The 19,118-nt window shown below is 42.5% G+C and overlaps 1 protein-coding gene across 4 annotated transcripts in view; it reads right to left on the minus strand.

Annotated features, from left to right (window-relative positions):
* Nucleotides 1-19,118, minus strand: part of herc2 (HECT and RLD domain containing E3 ubiquitin protein ligase 2) — a 190,210-nt gene that overhangs the window by 111,334 nt on the left and 59,758 nt on the right. For 3 of the 4 annotated variants that reach the window (XM_084309200.1, XM_084309201.1, XM_084309198.1), the window contains exons 27-37: nucleotides 17,918-18,132; nucleotides 17,109-17,241; nucleotides 15,533-15,660; nucleotides 14,995-15,190; nucleotides 13,471-13,604; nucleotides 9,244-9,420; nucleotides 7,856-7,992; nucleotides 6,946-7,097; nucleotides 6,421-6,615; nucleotides 5,617-5,804; nucleotides 4,792-4,984 (exon numbers count right to left, since the gene is read on the minus strand). In XM_084309200.1, coding sequence (XP_084165326.1) covers nucleotides 4,792-4,984; nucleotides 5,617-5,804; nucleotides 6,421-6,615; nucleotides 6,946-7,097; nucleotides 7,856-7,992; nucleotides 9,244-9,420; nucleotides 13,471-13,604; nucleotides 14,995-15,190; nucleotides 15,533-15,660; nucleotides 17,109-17,241; nucleotides 17,918-18,132 — 1,848 coding nt within the window. The remainder of the gene's footprint in view (nucleotides 1-4,791; nucleotides 4,985-5,616; nucleotides 5,805-6,420; nucleotides 6,616-6,945; nucleotides 7,098-7,855; nucleotides 7,993-9,243; nucleotides 9,421-13,470; nucleotides 13,605-14,994; nucleotides 15,191-15,532; nucleotides 15,661-17,108; nucleotides 17,242-17,917; nucleotides 18,133-19,118) is intronic. The other variant, XM_084309199.1, reaches the window with a different exon arrangement.

Here is a 19,118-nt window from a genome sequence, read left to right on the forward strand (position 1 = left end):
GAAATTAGGATAAGCAGTTTGTAGCGGGCGAGACAGTGACGTCACATTTTTTTATTTTTTTTAAGTGTTGATTCAGAACAATTTCATCATGGATGAACAAAACATTCAATGCAAATGGTCGATTTAAATTTCAAGGACTTTTTAAGCACCTTGTTAAAAATGGGCTGTTTAACACTGAGTGCCAGCCACGAGAAATAGTTATTTCATGCCATGCGTTGAGTGCCAATGACGAGAAATCTCGTTATTTAATCGTTATTGCTTTTATTAGCGATATCCATTCATTTTTCATCAATCTAGCCTCACGTTACCATTGGGACTGTCTATGAGCTCGAACAGGGAAAATACCGCCCCCTATCATCTCCCGGATGGTAATGCACCCATTGGATTGGACTCAATGAAAATGGATGAGAAAAGAAAACTCCGAAATCCACATTTTACTTCTCAGGCATGTAACCAGACCCTCAGAACAGCGTGGATTATGTGTTTCGAGTACCTAACGTTGGATCAATAAACGCGATATTTGGAATGGCGATCAGGAATTGGAATAATCTTTTTGCAGAACATCTGATGTGAGGTAAGGAATCTATGTTACCAGTCTTGGGGTAATCAGTTTTTTTTCACAGCGGATCACAACGCGCAATGTGTGTGCGCTGACCAGGAAATAGATAATCGATTTTTCAGCCCGCTTCTCTAGCGTGCATAAGTACACATATACTATCGATAATCTAGCGTTTATTTGAAAACGATTCATAAATAGGCCGAAAAATGACAACGTGTTTTGTGTATTCCACTAAAGGGCGATTATCACAGAATCTTTATTTTTTCTGGAAATTTTCCAAAACTTCCGTTTTTCAAAACGGTATAAAACGGAAATGTCCCGATGAAAAAACAATTCGTATCGTACATGTTGACTGCAAGCAAGTCATTGATAAGCGACGGGCGTATTAGACACAACATTTGTGCATCGAGATGATTCACACAGACGCTGTGTAGTTATTAGTGCAATGGGGGCGACAAGTGGATCAGGAGGTAGAGTGGTCGTCTGTTAATCAGAAGGTTCCCTGTTAGATTCCCACTCCTCCCGGGCAGCGTGTCAAAGTGTCCTTGAGCAAGACACTTGACCCCTAATTGCTCCTGATTAGCAGGTTGGCACCTTGCATGGTTGCCTCTGCCATCGGTGTGTGAATGTATGAGTGAATGGGTTAATGTGAGGAACAAAGAAATTATTGTAAAGCACTTTGGATAAATAAAGCGCTATATACATTTTGTATTTCTTATGTACCGGTAATTACTAGGGCTGTCCCCGACTAAGGATTTGGATAGTCGACTATGATTGGCCAAAATTTGCCATTAGTCAACTATTAGTAGACTATAAAAAAAATTAAAATAAAAAGTATATATATATATTTTTTTTTTATCATTGCATTTGGGCTGTGGGGGGTGCTTAACACTTTGGTTGCCTAAGGTTAAATTAATGATATACCATAGATTGCCAGCGCTATTTGTCTATGGAGAAAGTCCCCTTCTTTGCAGGGCTATAACTTTTTAAATTCTATTGCTACATTGCCATTATTAGGGCCCATTCAAAGTCCTATATGTATTGTTCATTGTGTAGCAACGTTAAACTTTTTCATTCACATATTCATAGTAAAGTATGGTCTAATGTATAAGTATGTTTTCATCTCTTTCTGCAGCTTTCTCCAGAACGTGATATATAGCCCCAAATGCATTATATTGATGATGAAATACAGTTTGATGGCAATCAGCGCGATATAAAAAATTCCAACTAGACGTACTTCTAGAAGTTACTACACGTCATCTGATGTTGACCGGATGGGCGAGGGGGCGTTTATAATTCCGTGGGCAGCGTTATACCAATCATCTAATGTGGGTCAAATGTTGATAATATCAGTTATTATCGAAGACGGTAACGTTACACGCTGAAACTCACCCCAGTCTCCGCGCGCCGTTGGGCGATCATCGTCGAGTAGAAATTTTATCATTATGGGATATATTATTACCCGGTCCATCTCCAGCTTGTATAATGGTATATACGTCCAAATCATGTTGTTTATCGAGTTATTGGCAATCGATCGCTATGTAGTGTGACGAGCTAGAGTGCCGGAACCTATACCGAGTGCCCGGAAGTAATATGGCCGACCAGCAAAACCTCTACTGCGCTTCCTGTTAAGCGGTTGCGCCGATCGGCCACCAGATGGCGCTCCTGAACCGCCAGAGAGCTCAGTGGGTCCTGCTGGTGGATCTCAGGCCAGCGGAGGGACATTATGAATCCGATCGCAGATTTTTGAAATATTGATATAAGGACGCTGTACAGCGTCCCCCGGCACCTTTAGCATGGCCAGGAAAGACGTCTAAAGACGGGTCCCGGCACTCAAAGTGTTAACACTTCCCGTGCCACGGGTCCGGTGCCCCGGAACCCTGTTGCGTGCCAACGCCCACTTCAATGATCGAGCTCTCATATTTGCGAACGCATAAACTATATCTTAAATTATGGCTATGTGTATAATATGGCCGTCGCTTATCAATGACTTGTTTGTCGAAACGGATTTCTTTTTTAAATATATAATCGGTTCATTTCCGTTTTATACCATTTTGGAAAACTCGTTTTTTGAAAGTTTCAGGAAAATATAAAGATTCTGTGATAATCGCCCTTTACTGGAATACACAAAACGTTGACATTTTTCTGCCTATTTATGAATCGTTTTCAAATAAACGCTAGATTATCGATAGTATATGTGTACTTATGCACGCTATAGAAGCGGGCTGAAAAATCGATTATCCATTTCCTGATCAGCACACACACACAGGACCCACGTTGATATCTGTGAAAAAAGCTCTGATTATCCTAAGACTGGTAAAATAGATTCCTTACCTCAGATCAGATGTTCTCCAAAAAGATTATTCCAATTCCTGATCGCGATTACAAATATCGATCGCGTTTATTGATCCAACGCTGGGTGGTCGAAACACAGATTCCACGCTGTTCTGATGGTCCACAATGAATCCGATCGGCTCGAGTTACATGCCTGAGAAGTAAAATGTGGAAGCAGGATTTTTTTTTTCATGCGTTTCATTCAATCCAATGGGGTGCAGTACCACAGGGAGAGACGATAGGGGGCGGTATTTTCCCAATGGAGCTCAGAGAGTTTGCAGTGGTAACGTGAGGCTAGATTGATGAAATATGAATGAGAAAAAAAAATAAAAAAAATAACGAGATCTCTCATCGTTGGCACTGAACGGTTGGCATGAACTAACGAGAAATCTCATCGCTGGCACTCAAAGTGTTAATGTCTGAAGAAGTCCACTGAAGGCTTCTTGTCCTCTGCAAAAGCATGCAATTGGTCCACTGATGGATACATCTTGATATTTGTCTAGTCTAGTGTGTTCATTAGATGGGTGAAATCCTCTTTCAGTGCCTCTGTGCCTGTTTTCTTAGGCAGTTAGCCTCTGGTATGTGTGCCATTAGCGTTAGCCACGCTTCTAGGCCTCTTTTCTTTTGGAAAGGATAAAAAATATATATATACCGTAAATTCTCAAATAGAGGAGGGACCTCCGATAAAGGAGGGGCCTCTTATAATGGGGGGGGGTGTTGATGCATTTAGACAAACACAGGCCGGTCTCTAATATAAGGTTGCAAAAAAAGTATTTTTTGTATTTTTCGTGCCGTGTTATAGAATGAGAAACTCTTGCCAATGGAAATCAAGTGCTGCCTCCCGCTACACTGACTACCTACTGTACATTAACGTGTCCCTCTGGTTAGCTTTAGCGCTAGCCGCTAGCTAACGTTGTCATAATAAATAGATCTGTGGTGTCAGCTGGATGACGTTGACTTCGTTTGCAAACGTTAACGTTCGCTATCTATATGGTGTTGGCAGACGAGGCTGGCGTTGTACAGTTGACACATTACAGACCATGATGCTATGATAACGTTAGTAGCTAAAGCTGAGGAACTGAGGAAGTCGAGAAGGTACCACACGCTAAACAGTCCCCGGACCCCACAACCTAGTATAGACAGTTCCAACTTTAGTGTGTGAATTACGTTAATCCCACAATTACTCAACTGCACTCAATATTTAAATACCAATGCTAGTCTAAATAAATGTAGACAGACAATGTACGTATTAAAAAATAAAAATAATGCAATAAAAGTCTGAAAATGAAGGGATTATGTCCATGAGTGTCATTTTTAGAAATTTACATTTACATTTACATTTAGTCATTTAGCTGACGCTTTTATCCAAAGCGACTTACAAGTTCTGTACGACAAGCCATCAGGAAGAGCACAACTCTATCAGCTGAGTAACAATGTTCATCAAAGTGTTGAGTGCTACAGTGTAGGTTAGTTTATTAGGACAAGTGCATGACAGTATGGTTAGTTTTTTTTTCTTTTTTTTATTCAGATAATGGTTGAAGAAGTGCGTCTTTAGTCGACGGCCTGCCTCTTATATAAGCCTCTCTAAAAAGGCCTGGTGCTCTTTGCAGCTGAGGTAAATAGAAGACCCGTCTTATATTTGAGGATTTACGGTATATATATATTTTAATAAATATATATTTTTTTGTATTCGACTAAGAGGTTGGCAGTCGACTACGGCTCCTTTCGACCGATTAGTCGACTATTCGACTAATAGGGGTCAGCCCTAGTAATTACATACACTATAGGTGGGAAGATATGAGAGATGAATGAACAAAGTTAGTGTCATTCTTATACATTCTCTCATTGGGCCAACTTGACAAATTAAATTAAAGTAAAAAAGTACAGTGCACACTGACCCACGTCATCCTCTGTATCAGAGTCTTCGGTGGCGGGCTGGGCGGCTGGCGGCGGCTCGGCCAGTTTGAGGTCGTATTTGCCCTCCTTGCCCATCCTGTAGGAGTTGGTGCTGCTGGTGTCCCACTGGACCCGGATCCAGCCGTCCTCGCCCAGCTCTCCGATGACGCGGCCCAAGCCAGGCGCTGGACCGTCCTGTACAGACAAAATAATGTTCTCCGAGACAAAGTACAGTACAGATCCTCTCTCCAAAACAGTGCAGACCCTCTCAAAGCAATACACAACCTAGTACTATTCTTTGCCGAACCACTGCTGCCTGGGTGCAGTGATTTTTCTCTTTTCTTTTCTTTTTTTCTTTTCTTTTAAATGGGGCTTTTGAGGTGATGATATCACTGTGCCCAGGCAGCAGTGGTTCAGCAAAAAAGAATTCCGAGTACCATATATATCTGCTTAGAAAAACGAAAATTTCTATTTTTCTTTCTTTCTTTATTTTCTTTCCCATGTGGTAAATACACAGGTCACAACATGTTTACAGGAACGTTTTGGAGTTGTATTTGGAGTGTATTTCGTGACTAGGCTACACTGGCACACCTACTTCCAGTGAATGACGCTAAGCCAGGCTAACGGTGCGGCTGTTTCCTAAACCTAATGCATACACAGAAGAAACAGGTATGTATCTGCTTGTCTAACTCCAGGATAGATGGCAAATAAGCTAATTTCCCAAAAAGTTGGCGTGTTCCTTTAACTAAAAATAGAATTGACGTGTAAAAATGGGGGGGAAAGTCAGCAGATAAAAGCTGTTTTTCCATGTTGTTCCAGTAACGAACCTGATCTCCCCATTTCCAGTCCAGTCCCCTCATGACCCTGGTTCCTATCTTCATCATGGCGGCCAGCTCTGGGCCAGAGGCGGGCAGGGGCGCCGGGGTGGCCTCCTTCCTGGACTCCTCCAGTACCGTAGCCGAGCCTCCAAGTGCACATAGACTCAGGTCCTCTTCACTGCTGTCCGTGCTGGGACCTGCTCATACCACAATAAATCACCTGCTCATACCACAATACATCACCTGTTCATACCACAATACATCAAAGTATTACATAGTTTCACTTCCCTCCATTTAAACACCGGTTATGAATAAACATATCGTTAGCCTCATACGATAATTGGCCAAGTAATTTTTTGACCAAATTGAGATTTCTGCCTAACTGTAATCTCCTCACACTGCTGCATGGCCCTGGCTTAGTGCCTATGGCCTCAGCCAATCAGAGCGCTTGTTACATTAAAAAATCCCCATCTGCCTAACTCACTCGTGTGACTTGTGCATTTTAACATTACATACACAGACGGCGATCGCATGCCTTATAACAACTGCCTAGTGTACGACATGTATGTACAAGGAAAAAATGTCTAATTCACGACATTTTGTTTAAAAGTCACCTTATTTTGTTACGCAATGGTTGTTGTGTTTTTGTATTTTTGCAAACTTGTTGATGCACCTCGTGGAACTTATTTTCTAGATATAAATTAAAAACGTTTACACATGTGCTGGAAATGTGTTTTTTCTTCTTTTCCTAAAATCTTGAAAAATGACTGAGGAGCATGGGGGGGGGGGGGGGGTCTGGCAGGTCCTCCTCACCGATGAGCCTGAGGATGCTCTGTGTGAGCGCCAGCATGCCGGAGTTGAACAGCAGGCTGAGACTGTTGGCCCCGTGCTTCAGGGACAGCATGTGCAGCATGGCCAGCAGGAAGCGGGCCTGTGGGATGGTGCCGAGGCTGGGGCCCGCCGGGTTCTCGTTGGTGATGGTCTGCAGGGGGACGGGCTGCACGCCTGCTTGAGCGACAGTAACGCAAAAAAAGGTCAACGGGTGAGCTCGGGTTCAGATGAACCCTTTCACTGCCACACTACAGAAGGTTAACCCTTTACTATCGATGGTTAGTGTGATAGTAAAGGGTTAACCTTCTGTAGTGTGGCAGTGAAAGGGTTAACCTGCTGCCGTGTGGCAGTGAAAGGGTTAAACTTCTGTGTATTGTCGCAGTGAAAGGGTTAACCGTTTGGTAGTGCGGCAGTGAAAGGATTAACACAATTATATTGCCTCGCTTTCATTTGGAGTTAAACCCTGAACCAAAGTAGTAGCGGACGGACGCAACCGTGGCGGCTCACCGAGCTCCTTGAAGCGGACGCTGGCCTCCAGCAGGATGTTGCGGACGTTCTGGATGGCCCAGGCGTACAGCTTGCCGAAGGTCACCTCCAGCAGCATGCGGTTGAAGGGGGGGATAAGATCCACGTCCTTCAGGCAGTCTGACAGCGGCTCCCTGAGACGCAGAGGTGAGATGTTAGAACTTCCCCAAGTAACGAGATATACACACCACCGCGGGAGACGGTTCGATTATAACATCAACTTCACATCTCGCACCTTTTGTAAATCATGCACCGGGTTACCATGTAATAGAAGTTCATTCTAAAACAGTTTCCAGTAAGTTATTCTTGATGACATCATTGACATTATGTATTGATATTATCTTTTCATAAATAAATAAAAAAGTTGGGGCATCCTGGTGGCTCCTCAGATACAATATAATCGTAACGTCCTGGGTTCAAATCCAGCCTAAGACCTTTGCTGCATGTCATCCCCCTTCTCTCTACCCCCGATTTCACTCATTGTCCTATCTCAGCGGTTCTCAAACTACGGGTCGTGACCCAAAGTGGGGTCGTGGGTAGGTGACAGTTTTACTTGCACATTGGCAAGTAAAATAAATAACTTACATTTAAAAAAAAAATTGTTCTGGCAACATATTTTGGCTAAATAAGTATCGTTTTATAAATGTGTATTGATAACATAGTGCTGTAATTAAATGTTCTAATAAATATGCATGATCAAGTTCAACAACGTGAACTTTTTTTTTTTGAATTTTGATATTCCTTAATTCCACGTTGAAGTGTGGGGTCGCCAATAAGAATCCTAAATAAAATGGGGTCGTGGTATAAAAAAGTTTGAGAACCCCTGTCCTATCTAATAAATGAGAAATGCCTTAAAAAGTATAAAAAAAATTATATAACTTTTTCACCGTACCCAATGTTGGTCCCCTCTGGTATGACCCTCTGCCAGCCACAGAGCATGGCGTACTGCACGGAGGGCAGCAGGAAGCTTTTGGAGGCCAGCTTCAGCATGGTGTCGATACCCTCCAGCCGCACCTCAGCCCTCTCCAGCTGTGGAGGGTTTGATGAGAACATAGTCATACCTCATCTTTCTTCATCTCATCACCAGTCTACTGTAACGGATCTCACATCACTGCCACAGTAAATCATAAATAATTAGGGATGCAAAAGATACCGATTCAAAGTCCTAGACTTGAGGTTATCACCCGATACCCAGGAAGCCGTCCAATGCATTACTTTCACTGAGCAGTATTATAGACTTAGATCATTGTCTAAGTCATCATCGTTTGGAATCACTGGTGAAAAATATTAAGATAAAATCACATTTTCACCATACATTAAATGTATTTTACAATTTTTTCATCTGTCAAAAATGAAGGGAGAGAAAAAGTAGCTTTGCATTGATTTCTGACATATTACATATATGGCTCTTGGTATTTTCATTTTAGTATTGGGGAAACTCTCAGACATCATATTATTTTAGCCCGATATCCCATTCCAGCATCGCTAGAAAGAACATTCCTTTGCGTGTCCTTGTAATAACATGCTCACGGTCGTTACTCCTCCCAGATTTTACACAGAAACTAGGGCTGGGCGATATGGCCAAAAATGATATCGCGATAACGATAACAATATCATATCACTCGATATTATCGATATTGTTATAAGTTAGAAAAATACAAATTATTTTTTATTTATTTTTTTAAACAACAGATGTATGTTTATTTTGCAGCAATTCTTTGTCGTTGCCGTCATCTTTAGTGTTACAGCCCCTCACACTCCAGTTCTCAGGCTGCAGTTGGTTTGAAAGCGAAAGTAAACAGGCTTCTCTGCTGGCTGTGGCTCCAGGGGAGTTGAACAGTTCTGGCTCGACTCGTTTCTTTTCTATCTTTTGGCGCTTTTTTTGGTGGACAAACCACTGCACATGTGACTCGTGACTGGAGAGTAGCTCTGCTAGCACACATAGCCTACTGTGTACAGACGGTTTCAAACTGTATTTTAAATTAGAAAGCAAACAAAATAAATGGACAAGAGAAAAATAAATCTCAATTTGGTCAGTATTGTCATTTGGACAAGCAAAGCCATTACTTTAAGTTGCAGGCAAGAAAGACAAGTCCGTCCACTGTCTCTGGTTTTAAAACTGCCCTGTTGCAGGTCAAAAAATAAATAAAATCTTCTTTTCGATCTTTTTTTTTTATATCCATTATTAAAATATATCGTGATAATTATCATTATCGTTATATCGCCCAGCCCTAAGAGAAACATGCTGCCGTTTCAAACTCGGACGGTTAAAAGTCACACCTGTTTCAGAAGACACTTCCTCATCTTCTCCACATCTAGAGGCTCTTCCTTCAGGGCGAACTCCACAATGGTGGCCATGAGGCTGGACTGGGAGAACACCCCCAGGACACTGTGCTTCAGCCACCGGTATTTCTGAGCGCGGGCCACCGTCTTCAGAAGAGGCTGCCATTTGTCCTGCTGTAGAATAGTCGAGGAAACACAGGGATGTCAAACTGGACGGATGCTACAAGCCTCTGTTCTCGCTGTGATCCTTTTTGATTCAAACATATTTCGACTACATAGTGGTTAGGGGTGGGGGAATTGTAAGTAGAAAAGGTAACCACTGCGCTCAGACAGGTGCGTAGTCCAAAATTACTAAGTCACAAAAAGGGAGTAGGCACACTGATGAAGGCCGGACGGTCGAAAACGTTTTGTGCATATACAAATTGTGCATATTAACACTTTGATCGCCATGGGTTAAATTCATAATTTACCATCCCTCGCCAGCTCTATTTGTCTATGGAGAAGTTCCCCTTCTTTGCAGGGCTATAACTTTTTAAATTCTATTGCTACATTGCCATTATTATGGCCCATTCAATGTCCTATATGTATTGTTCAGGGTGTAGCAACGTTAAACTTTTTCATTCACATATTCATACTAAAATATGGTCTAAAGTATAAGTATGTTTTTATCGTTTTCTGCAGCTTTCTTCAGAACGTGATTTATAGCCCTAAATGCATTATATTGATGATCAAATACAGTTTGGTAGGAATCTGTGCGAGATAAAAAGTTTCAACTGGACGTGGTTCTAGACGTTTCTACGCATCATCTGATGATGACCGGATGGGCGGGGGATCGTTTATAATTCCGTGGGCAGCGTTAGATGATTCATCCAGAGTGGGTCATATGTTCATCAGATCAGTTAGTATAGAATACGTTAGAATATAACGCTGAATCTTACCGTGGCTTCCTCGCGCCGCTGGCAGATGAGCGTGGAACAGATTTTTTTCTATTATGGGATGTAGAAATGCCCGATCCATTTCCAGATTGTATAATAGTATATACATCCAAATAACGTTGTTTATTGAGTTAGGGCGAGCAATCTATTATCCAGTGTTTCAAGATGGAGTCGCGGGAGCTATAGAGAGTGGCCGGACCACATTTGGATGAGTACTACCGGTTCAAAGGTTAATATCCGGTTGGCGATCTGCCGATCGGCCACCAGATGGCGCTCTTGAACCGCTAGAGAGTTGAGAGGAGATCAGCACTGTGTCTCAGGGCTCCGGAAAGGAAATATGATTTCGATGACAGATTTTTGAAATATTGACATCAAAGACGAGTTACGGCGTCTTCGGCAGAATGAGCATGGCTCTGAATGACGTGAAAACTCGTTCCCGGCGATCATAGTGTTAACTCATTCAGCGCCAATCATGAGTATAGTCGGGTTAACTCACCATCGCTTGAGCCGCGTATAGTCGGGTTTTGGTCGTTATTTCTTTTATTAGAGATATCCATTCATTTATCCATCCAGCCTGATGTTATTGTTGGGAATGGGTCTGAGCTCGCAAAAGGGCAAATACCGCCCCCTACGCCTTCCGGCTGGTATTGCACTCCACTGGGAATGGTATAGTTTATTTTCTGGGACGATCCAAGCCGTGCGGGCGTGGTTTAAATAATCAGGCGAGGTAACCTGATTTCAACGATATCTGCGAGGTCTTTTTTAGGGGTGGGGGAAGAAATGAATATATTGTGAGATTTTGCTCGACGATATTATATCCATACAGTTACGCCAAGTATCAATATTGACAATCCCCATTTTACAGCAATATGAATTTTTTTTTATCTTATTAGATAAAACAGATGATGTATACACATTTGTATTGCATATGGTAACAAAGCTTTCCGTTGGGGACATAATTAAGTAAGGGATAATGTATAGCTAGCTACGAGGTCATTGTCGCAAAATAATTGACCGACACGGAGTTCTGGAATACCGAGGCGCAGCCAAGGTGTTCTAAACGCAGTGAAGGTAAATTATTTTGCGACAATGCCAGAGTATTAGCTATACATTATCCCGCGTATTACATAGCTAACAATATACCTAATTCATTTTACACCATCGACAAGACGAGATCAAATGCAGACGCAGTTGTTCTGTTCTGTGGCTCCGCTGTCATCGCCGGCAGGTGTGTGGTCTGATTGCACTGACGTAGTGCAGCTCTGCATAATGGTAATGCTTAGCTTTCGTGACTGCGACCAATGCTTGATTGTGATTGGTCAATAGCGCTCCGTTACCCGTATCAGCGGTCATTATTGCACGTTGCCCATGACAGCGGTCAGTTATCGAGAAATAATTGACCGCTGTCAGGGGCAACCGATTACTATTGACCAATCACAATCAAGCATTTTGGCGAATGTTAAAACGCCATGTAATAATAGTTAATAATCAAGTTGTGGTCAGTGTGTTAACACTTTCAGTGCCAGCAGGGGCACACGATTTAGTGCTTGAGTGCCACCACCCACTTCAATGATAGCGTTAAAACGCCTAATCTATGTTTTAAATTATGGCTATGTGTCTAATCTGCCCGTCGCTTATCAATGACTTGTTTGCAGTCAACATTGTCGAAACGGATTTTTTTTTATCGGTTCATTTTCGTTTTATAGCATTTTGAAAAGCCCTCGTTTAAGGAAAATATAAATATTCCGTGATAATCGCCCTTTAATGGAATATTCTAGAATACACAAAAACGTTGTCATTTTTCTGCCTATTTATGAATCGTTTTCAAATAAACGCTAGATTATCGATAGTATATGTGTACGTATGCACGCTATATAGGCAATCTGAAAAATCGATTCTCTTATTTCCTGATCGCTCGCACAGCCACACACACACATAGGGGAAAAGCTTATATCTCCGTGAAAACAGGTCTGATTATTCTAAGACTGGTAAAATAGATTCCTTACCCGAGATCAGATGTTATCCAAAAAGATTATTCCAATTCCTGATCGCCATTCCAAATATCGATCGCTTTTATTTATCCAACACTACATACTGTACATAATGTATTCCACGCTGTTCTGAGGGTCCACAATGAATCCGATCGGCTCGGTTTACATGCCTGAGAAGTAAAATGTGGATTCCGGATTTTTCTTTTCTCATCCATTTTCATTGAGTCCATTCCAAAAGGGTACATTACTATCTGGGAGACAATAGGGGGCGTTTTTTTCACATCTGAGCTCCTACAGGGGCTGCTGTACCAACGGGAGACTCGGTTGATGAAATATGAATTCAGATCGCTAATAAAAAAATTAAGCGCTAATAAACGTCGTGGGCATTCAGGCATTGGGCTGATAAAACGTGTTATGACGTCATGGGCACTGAAAGTGTTAAAGAGGCACTATGCCTCACATTGTTTCAGGTACAATTGGCCAGTTTGTGATGCACACGAAATAATCTGATACGCTTCCTCAGTTACACAAATATCGTGTTGTATCGTAGATGAAATGTCTTGCAATATATCGATTATCGCAGATATCGTGTATCGTGATATTATCATTATTGAGGGCCAAATATCAGTTGCAAGTTACTCGTATCGTATCGTCCCACCCCTAACAGTGGAAAGAAACGGAATGCATGAAGTTATAATCAGCAGAGTCTGAAGATCAAATCAAATAACATTTATTTATAAGGCCCGACAACACACGTTAATGTCCCCATGGGCCGTAAAGGTCTTCTTTAAACAAGTCAAGAAGAAAACATAACAATAAGTCAAGAACAGAACAAGAACACCATAAGGTCCAAAAAAAATTTGATGAATGCAAATAAATGAAAGAATGCAAGCACTCCCAGACATACCCCACGCGAAGGTAAGGAAAAACTCACTAAAACCTAACAATAGGGAAAAAAGCTCCACAGGCAGTGTGGAGGAGAGAAACCTTAGAAGGGCCATTCAAGGGGGGATCTCCCTTCTTAGATGTTGGTGATAGTAGTGTTGCAGACGGACAGTTGGTAAGCATGCACTCATGTGAGTAGTGAAACACAGATGAGTGCATGCAATAGCAACTGAACATTTTGAAAAATTAAAGATAGAGCTAATAGCGATAGCAACTGAACATTTTGAAAGATTAAAGATGGAGCTGATAGCGGATCTATTTGAGGCACAGGGGCGACTAAGAATCAGGAGATACCTAATATAAAGGAGGTAGTGGGGCTAGATGAATATGCCACATACAGTAGGAGACACTACCTTGGGTGTCTTGTTAGTGGGTGACTTCCTGTCCATAGGTGCGAGGCTGATGGGGACATTAAGTTCCTCCTCATTGGTCCCTTCGTTCTCCAACTTTGGCTCCTCTACGTCAGCAGACTCTGACTTCTTAGGCACTAAGGGGGGAAAAAAGAAAGAAAGAAATCCAAGACATTAATATCAATTCAAAATGTGTTTAGAAAATGATCGAAAGGCCTATTCCTGAAGATACTTGCTGGGTACAAGATACAAGTGGCTAGCTATAGGTTACTAATGTTACAACCCAGCTTTTGTGTCTATCTATAGGTTACTAATGTTACAACCCACCTATAGGTTACTAATGCTACAACCCTCTGTGTCTATCTTAGAGCTGTCCCCAAAGCGTGTTTTTGGGATTCGAACGGACGTTCGAACCATCGTTTTTAATCATGCAAAAAATGATCTCCTAAATAATTGTTCTGGTTCAGTAACTGTCGAGTCTCTACTTTAGGCACATAGCGCACATTTACGCATATAACGTAGCGCATATGCACATATTGCTGCGGTTATTAAAAGTAGTTCGGAAACGTTGTATTATGAAATAAGATGGGTGAGTGCGAGTCACTCAACTCTCTTTTTTGCATGATTGATTCATTGATTCATTCATGACTAGACTGTGTTTGTTGTGTCTGTGTTCGCACGTGACTTTCTAATTATTGTAAACGCAACATAGTACTGTGATGTTCTGATATATATCACATGTAAAATAAATAAAAGAATAAAAAATAAAGCAGAGGTTCGAACCCATTAATTAAGATTTGAATGCCAACGTAACGAACAAAGGTCTGAACGTTCGGGCTTAGCCCTAGTCTACCTATAGGTTACTAATGTTACAAACCACCTCTCTCTGTCCACCTATAGGTTACTACTACTAGTGTTATAAACCACCTCTCTCTGTCCACCTATAGGTTACTACTACTAGTGTTATAAACCACCTCTCTGTCCACCTATAGGTTACTAATGTTACAAACCACCTCTCTGTCCACCTATAGGTTACTAATGTTACAAACCACCTCTCTGTCCACCTATAGGTTACTAATGTTACAAACCACCTCTCTGTCCACCTATAGGTTACTAATGTTACAAACCACCTCTCTGTCCACCTATAGGTTACTAATGTTACAAACCACCTCTCTGTCCACCTATAGGTTAATAATGTTACAAACCACCTCTCTGTCCACCTATAGGTTAATAATGTTCCAAACCACCTCTCTCTGTCCATCTATAGGTTACTAATAGGGGTGTAACGATGCGACCTCACAACGATTAATTTCTATTACGATTATTCAGGCAACGATTCAATGCATCATGAAATCTCTTCATTCGCCAAACATTTTTGAATACACAAATGTGGCTGGGGGAACTGATTCACTCAGCATGAATGGACTATAGGTAAATAAAAACACCTCTATCTGTCCACCTATAGGTTACTAATGTTACAACCCACCTCTCTCTGTCCACCTATAGGGTACTAACGCTACAACCCACCTCTCTTTTTCCTGCGGTCCCTGATGAGTTTCTGAGTGATCCTCTTCCAGCGAGGCTGGGAGCTGAGCAGCTTCAGCTTGGACACTATGGACAGGTCGTTGCTGACGGCCGGGCGCAGCTCATTAAACAGGAAGCGCAGGCGCTCAATGACAGGGGCGCACACCTCCTTGTAAGAACGACCTTGTTCCTGGTGGGTCTGGTGCAAGCAGAGAAAACACAGAGACAGAATGAGAACTAAATCACTATTTGCATTGAAATTGACAATTTCATACCAGTAAAATTCTAACCAAGGTTACAAGGTGAACCCTGGCACTGAAGAACCATATAACTATAACAAATTTTGTATCTAAACTAAGTCAATCCAAATCACAGTGTGAATATGTGATTCATCACAATAAAGCACCTATTTTTAACTATGTATGAACACACATTCTAACTATGTTCAGATAATAATGTTTGAAAAGATTGTTCCGCTGAAAACTTTGTCTGAGATTCTCTCCATTATGAGCAATTCATCAAATGAATCAAAGAGTCATACTTTGATTAATGAACACTTGGCCTGGTACACCATGCGGCACACGTCAATCACAGATCTGGGGAGGGACCTCTGCTTTCCCTGGTCCACACCCAAGGCACATTGATGGACGAGCGAGAGAGCAACGTGACCTGCAACAGGAACAGATGCTGCTGTCAATGCATGAGGACAAAACAATTACCAACCTGAGCCAATTAATCCTATTTTAAACACTTTACCAAACTGAGCCAATGAACTATTGTAAACACTTTACCAAACTGAGCCAATTAATCCAATATCCAATCTTACCACCCATATTGGCCAATAATAATAATAACTTTATTTGTACAGCGCCTTTCATACAGGGGATTGCAGTTGAAAGTGCTTTACAGCAGTGTTAGATTCTGATCAATCGGCCAGTATCACGTCTTCATCTGTTTGGCTTGTGTAATCATCTCCCCATCTGCGTTGTGTTTTATCTCTCCGACGTCTCATACACTGGCTGATACAATCCGTATCATTCCCCGTTAGTGCAACCCGCAACCATAATAATTCTCCACCTCCGTAAGAATCCGACACTTTGACACAGCGTAATACCTTACAAGGAGAAGCGTTGTTTATTTTCATAAACAGAGACCTCATAATCAGATGGGAACCAATTCGTATTGTCCTTGTAAGATCTATTCTAAAGATCTTTCGCTGTGTTCAGTCTATCGTCCTTCTGCTATTCAGTCCAATGGTGGTCAGGCCTGGTCGTTAGCCAAGACCATCCTCGTGTTAGCCGAAGCTAATGATGATGTGGCATCCTTCCCCCCCCCCCCCCCCCCCCTCTCCATGATGAGAGGAGAGAGTCTTCTGTGTGATCTCAGTCCTAGTCAGATCGTAGTCTGCCCTTAGTCGCTCTTTGTCTGCCTCACACCCGGAAACACTGTTCGACTTATAGATCTTCGTCATAGCAACGACGGCCCCGCCCCTCTCCTGGTTGTCATGCGACGCGCTGTCATGACAACTGCTAATAACCTTTCACACATTTTAAACGCAGTTACTGTTTCAATAAGGTTGTCACCCCTCTCCCTCGCTCTGTGCTGCTGTTATCAATGTTGATGTAGATCGGAATGTCAACATTCGGCTCGCTGGCAGTGAGCTGCCAGCCACTAGACTGCTTCCTCCACCATTCAAACCACCACCACCGTCACCATGCACATTTCTGACCTCTCTGCCCTGGCCCCTTTTTAGATGCGGTCATCTCCCCCCAATCTATACATCACATACATTGAAAACCACCACCGATTTCCTTCAGCAGTAAGAAATAAGACATAAAATCAATGTAAAATAAGCAGCAAGAGCAAAGCATACTACTGATATATGTAAGAATATTAGTACAAATGCTGAAACCAACGGTCTGGTTTCACATCGGTAAATCGCTGGATTATCCATTCATGCTATATTAGGATTAATTCATTATTGGATACATTCCCATATGTGCACATTTCATACCATATGAAAATGAACAACAATGATGAATCACAAAAAACAACAAAATAAAAACAGCTCCCATCTCCTCTCCCCAGTGTGTGTGCGCGGGCGGTTGCTAGGTTACCGAGGTCTTGATGTTTGAGCAGGCAGCAGAGCAGCAGGCGGCCCACCTCCTCCACAGGGTGCTCAAGAGGGAAGGTGATGGGGGTAATAAGATGGTACTGCTTGCAACAGCGCTCGATTTGGCATAGGAAGTCCTACAATGACGCACACAGAACACGAGAGAAAGAAAACACTGCAGTCTTTTGTCTCCGATGACGAGGGCCTGGGGGGCCGTCCTCCACTAGAGATTACAAACTGCCTAACAGTGGATTTAGTCAACTAATTGAGCAGCTGATTTAAATCGACACTTCTGTACAGTTTAATATGTGACAATATGGTCCCTCCGCAGATAAATGTGCTCATCATTTTCCAGTAATGACTCATTTGTAAAAAAGCAACAAAACAAAAAAACTTGGAAAAAAAGATAAGCCAGTTGGCTGAGACTGCATGGTTTATGCATATGAAATATGTAATCCATCTATAACTTAGTCACACAATTAGTAGGGTTATGTAACTTAGTTAAATGTACTCATATATATAAGACATAGTCTCTCTCCCTCTCCCCTCTGACTTTTTCAGTCCCAATACTGATACCTGGGCTTTGGGTATCGGCCGATACAGAGTACTGAAAGATTATTGAGATATAATACATTTGAACGTGTTTTAACACTTTAAAATGTTTGTATCACGTCAAGAAATAGTTTTTGATATAGAAAATCCGCAGTAAAGGTTTGATCAAAAGATAAACATGTTCTTCAGGTGACTTCACCTCGCTGAACTTCTTTTTGGGGGCAAACCAATGTGTCCCCCCCCTCTTCACCGCAACCGTACCTTCACAGTGTGATCCTGAGTGGTGTTGTCGGCGATGGCTTGCAGGAAGGGCTGGGCGTGGTCGCTGAGGGTGATCCTGCTGGCGTACAGCTTGGCCTTGTCTGGTGTGGTGCTGCCCGGGGAGCTGCAGTGGTCCTCCTCCTTCTCCTCATTGTAGTTGTAGTGGATCTGACTGGTCTGCAGGCCCCCAGAGAAGATGGACGACTGGAGCCATTCTGGACGGGTGCAACGAACACAGACAATGTAAACGTGCGCGAATCCGCAATAGCTGCGACCATGAATCCACAATAGCTGTGACCACGTTTCCACAATAGCTGTGACCATGAATCCACAATAGTTGTGACCATGAATCCAGAATAGCTGTGACCACGTTTCCACAATAGCTGTGACCATGAATCCACAATAGCTGTGACCATGAATCCACAATAGCTGGGACCATGAATCCACAATAGCTGGGACCACGTTTCCACAATAGCTGGGACCATGAATCCACAATAGTTGGGACCACGTTTCCACAATAGCTGGGACCATGAATCCACAATAGCTGGGACTACGTTTCCACAATAGCTGTGATCATGAATCCACAATAGCTGGGACTACGTTTCCACAATAGCTGCGACCATGAATCCACAATAGCTGTGACCATGAATCCACAATAGCTGGGACCACGTTTCCACAATAGCTGGGACCATGAATCCACAATAGCTGGGACCACGTTTCCACAATAGCTGGGACCATGAATCCACAATAGCTGGGACCACGTTTCCACAATAACTGCGACCATGAATCCACAATAGCTGTGACCATGAATCCACAATAGCTGGGACCACGTTTCCACAATAGCTGGGACCATGTTTCCACAATAGCTGTGACCATGAATCCACAATAGCTGCGACCACATATGCGTATGCATCCACACGTGTCTCACACACACACACGCATACACACACACACACACACACACACACTTGACCTGCTAGGGAGGAAATTGTGGCTGCTAGAGGGTGATGACACTTTTGTGGACCAACTAATCAACAGAGCAAGCTAAAGCTGCTGGTCGCAGTAAAAACCAATGAATGACACCAAGACAGAATAATGTTGTATGCCTCGTCTTCACTAGCCAGGGTTTATCTGTGCTGTGGCGTGTCTGGTGCACAGTGAGCCTCTCCATTGTCTTTAGAACCTGGCCAAACCTGGCTGG

Source organism: Notolepis coatsorum (assembly GCF_963971535.1).
Source record: "Notolepis coatsorum genome assembly, chromosome: 2".
Taxonomy (NCBI): domain Eukaryota; kingdom Metazoa; phylum Chordata; class Actinopteri; order Aulopiformes; family Paralepididae; genus Notolepis; species Notolepis coatsorum.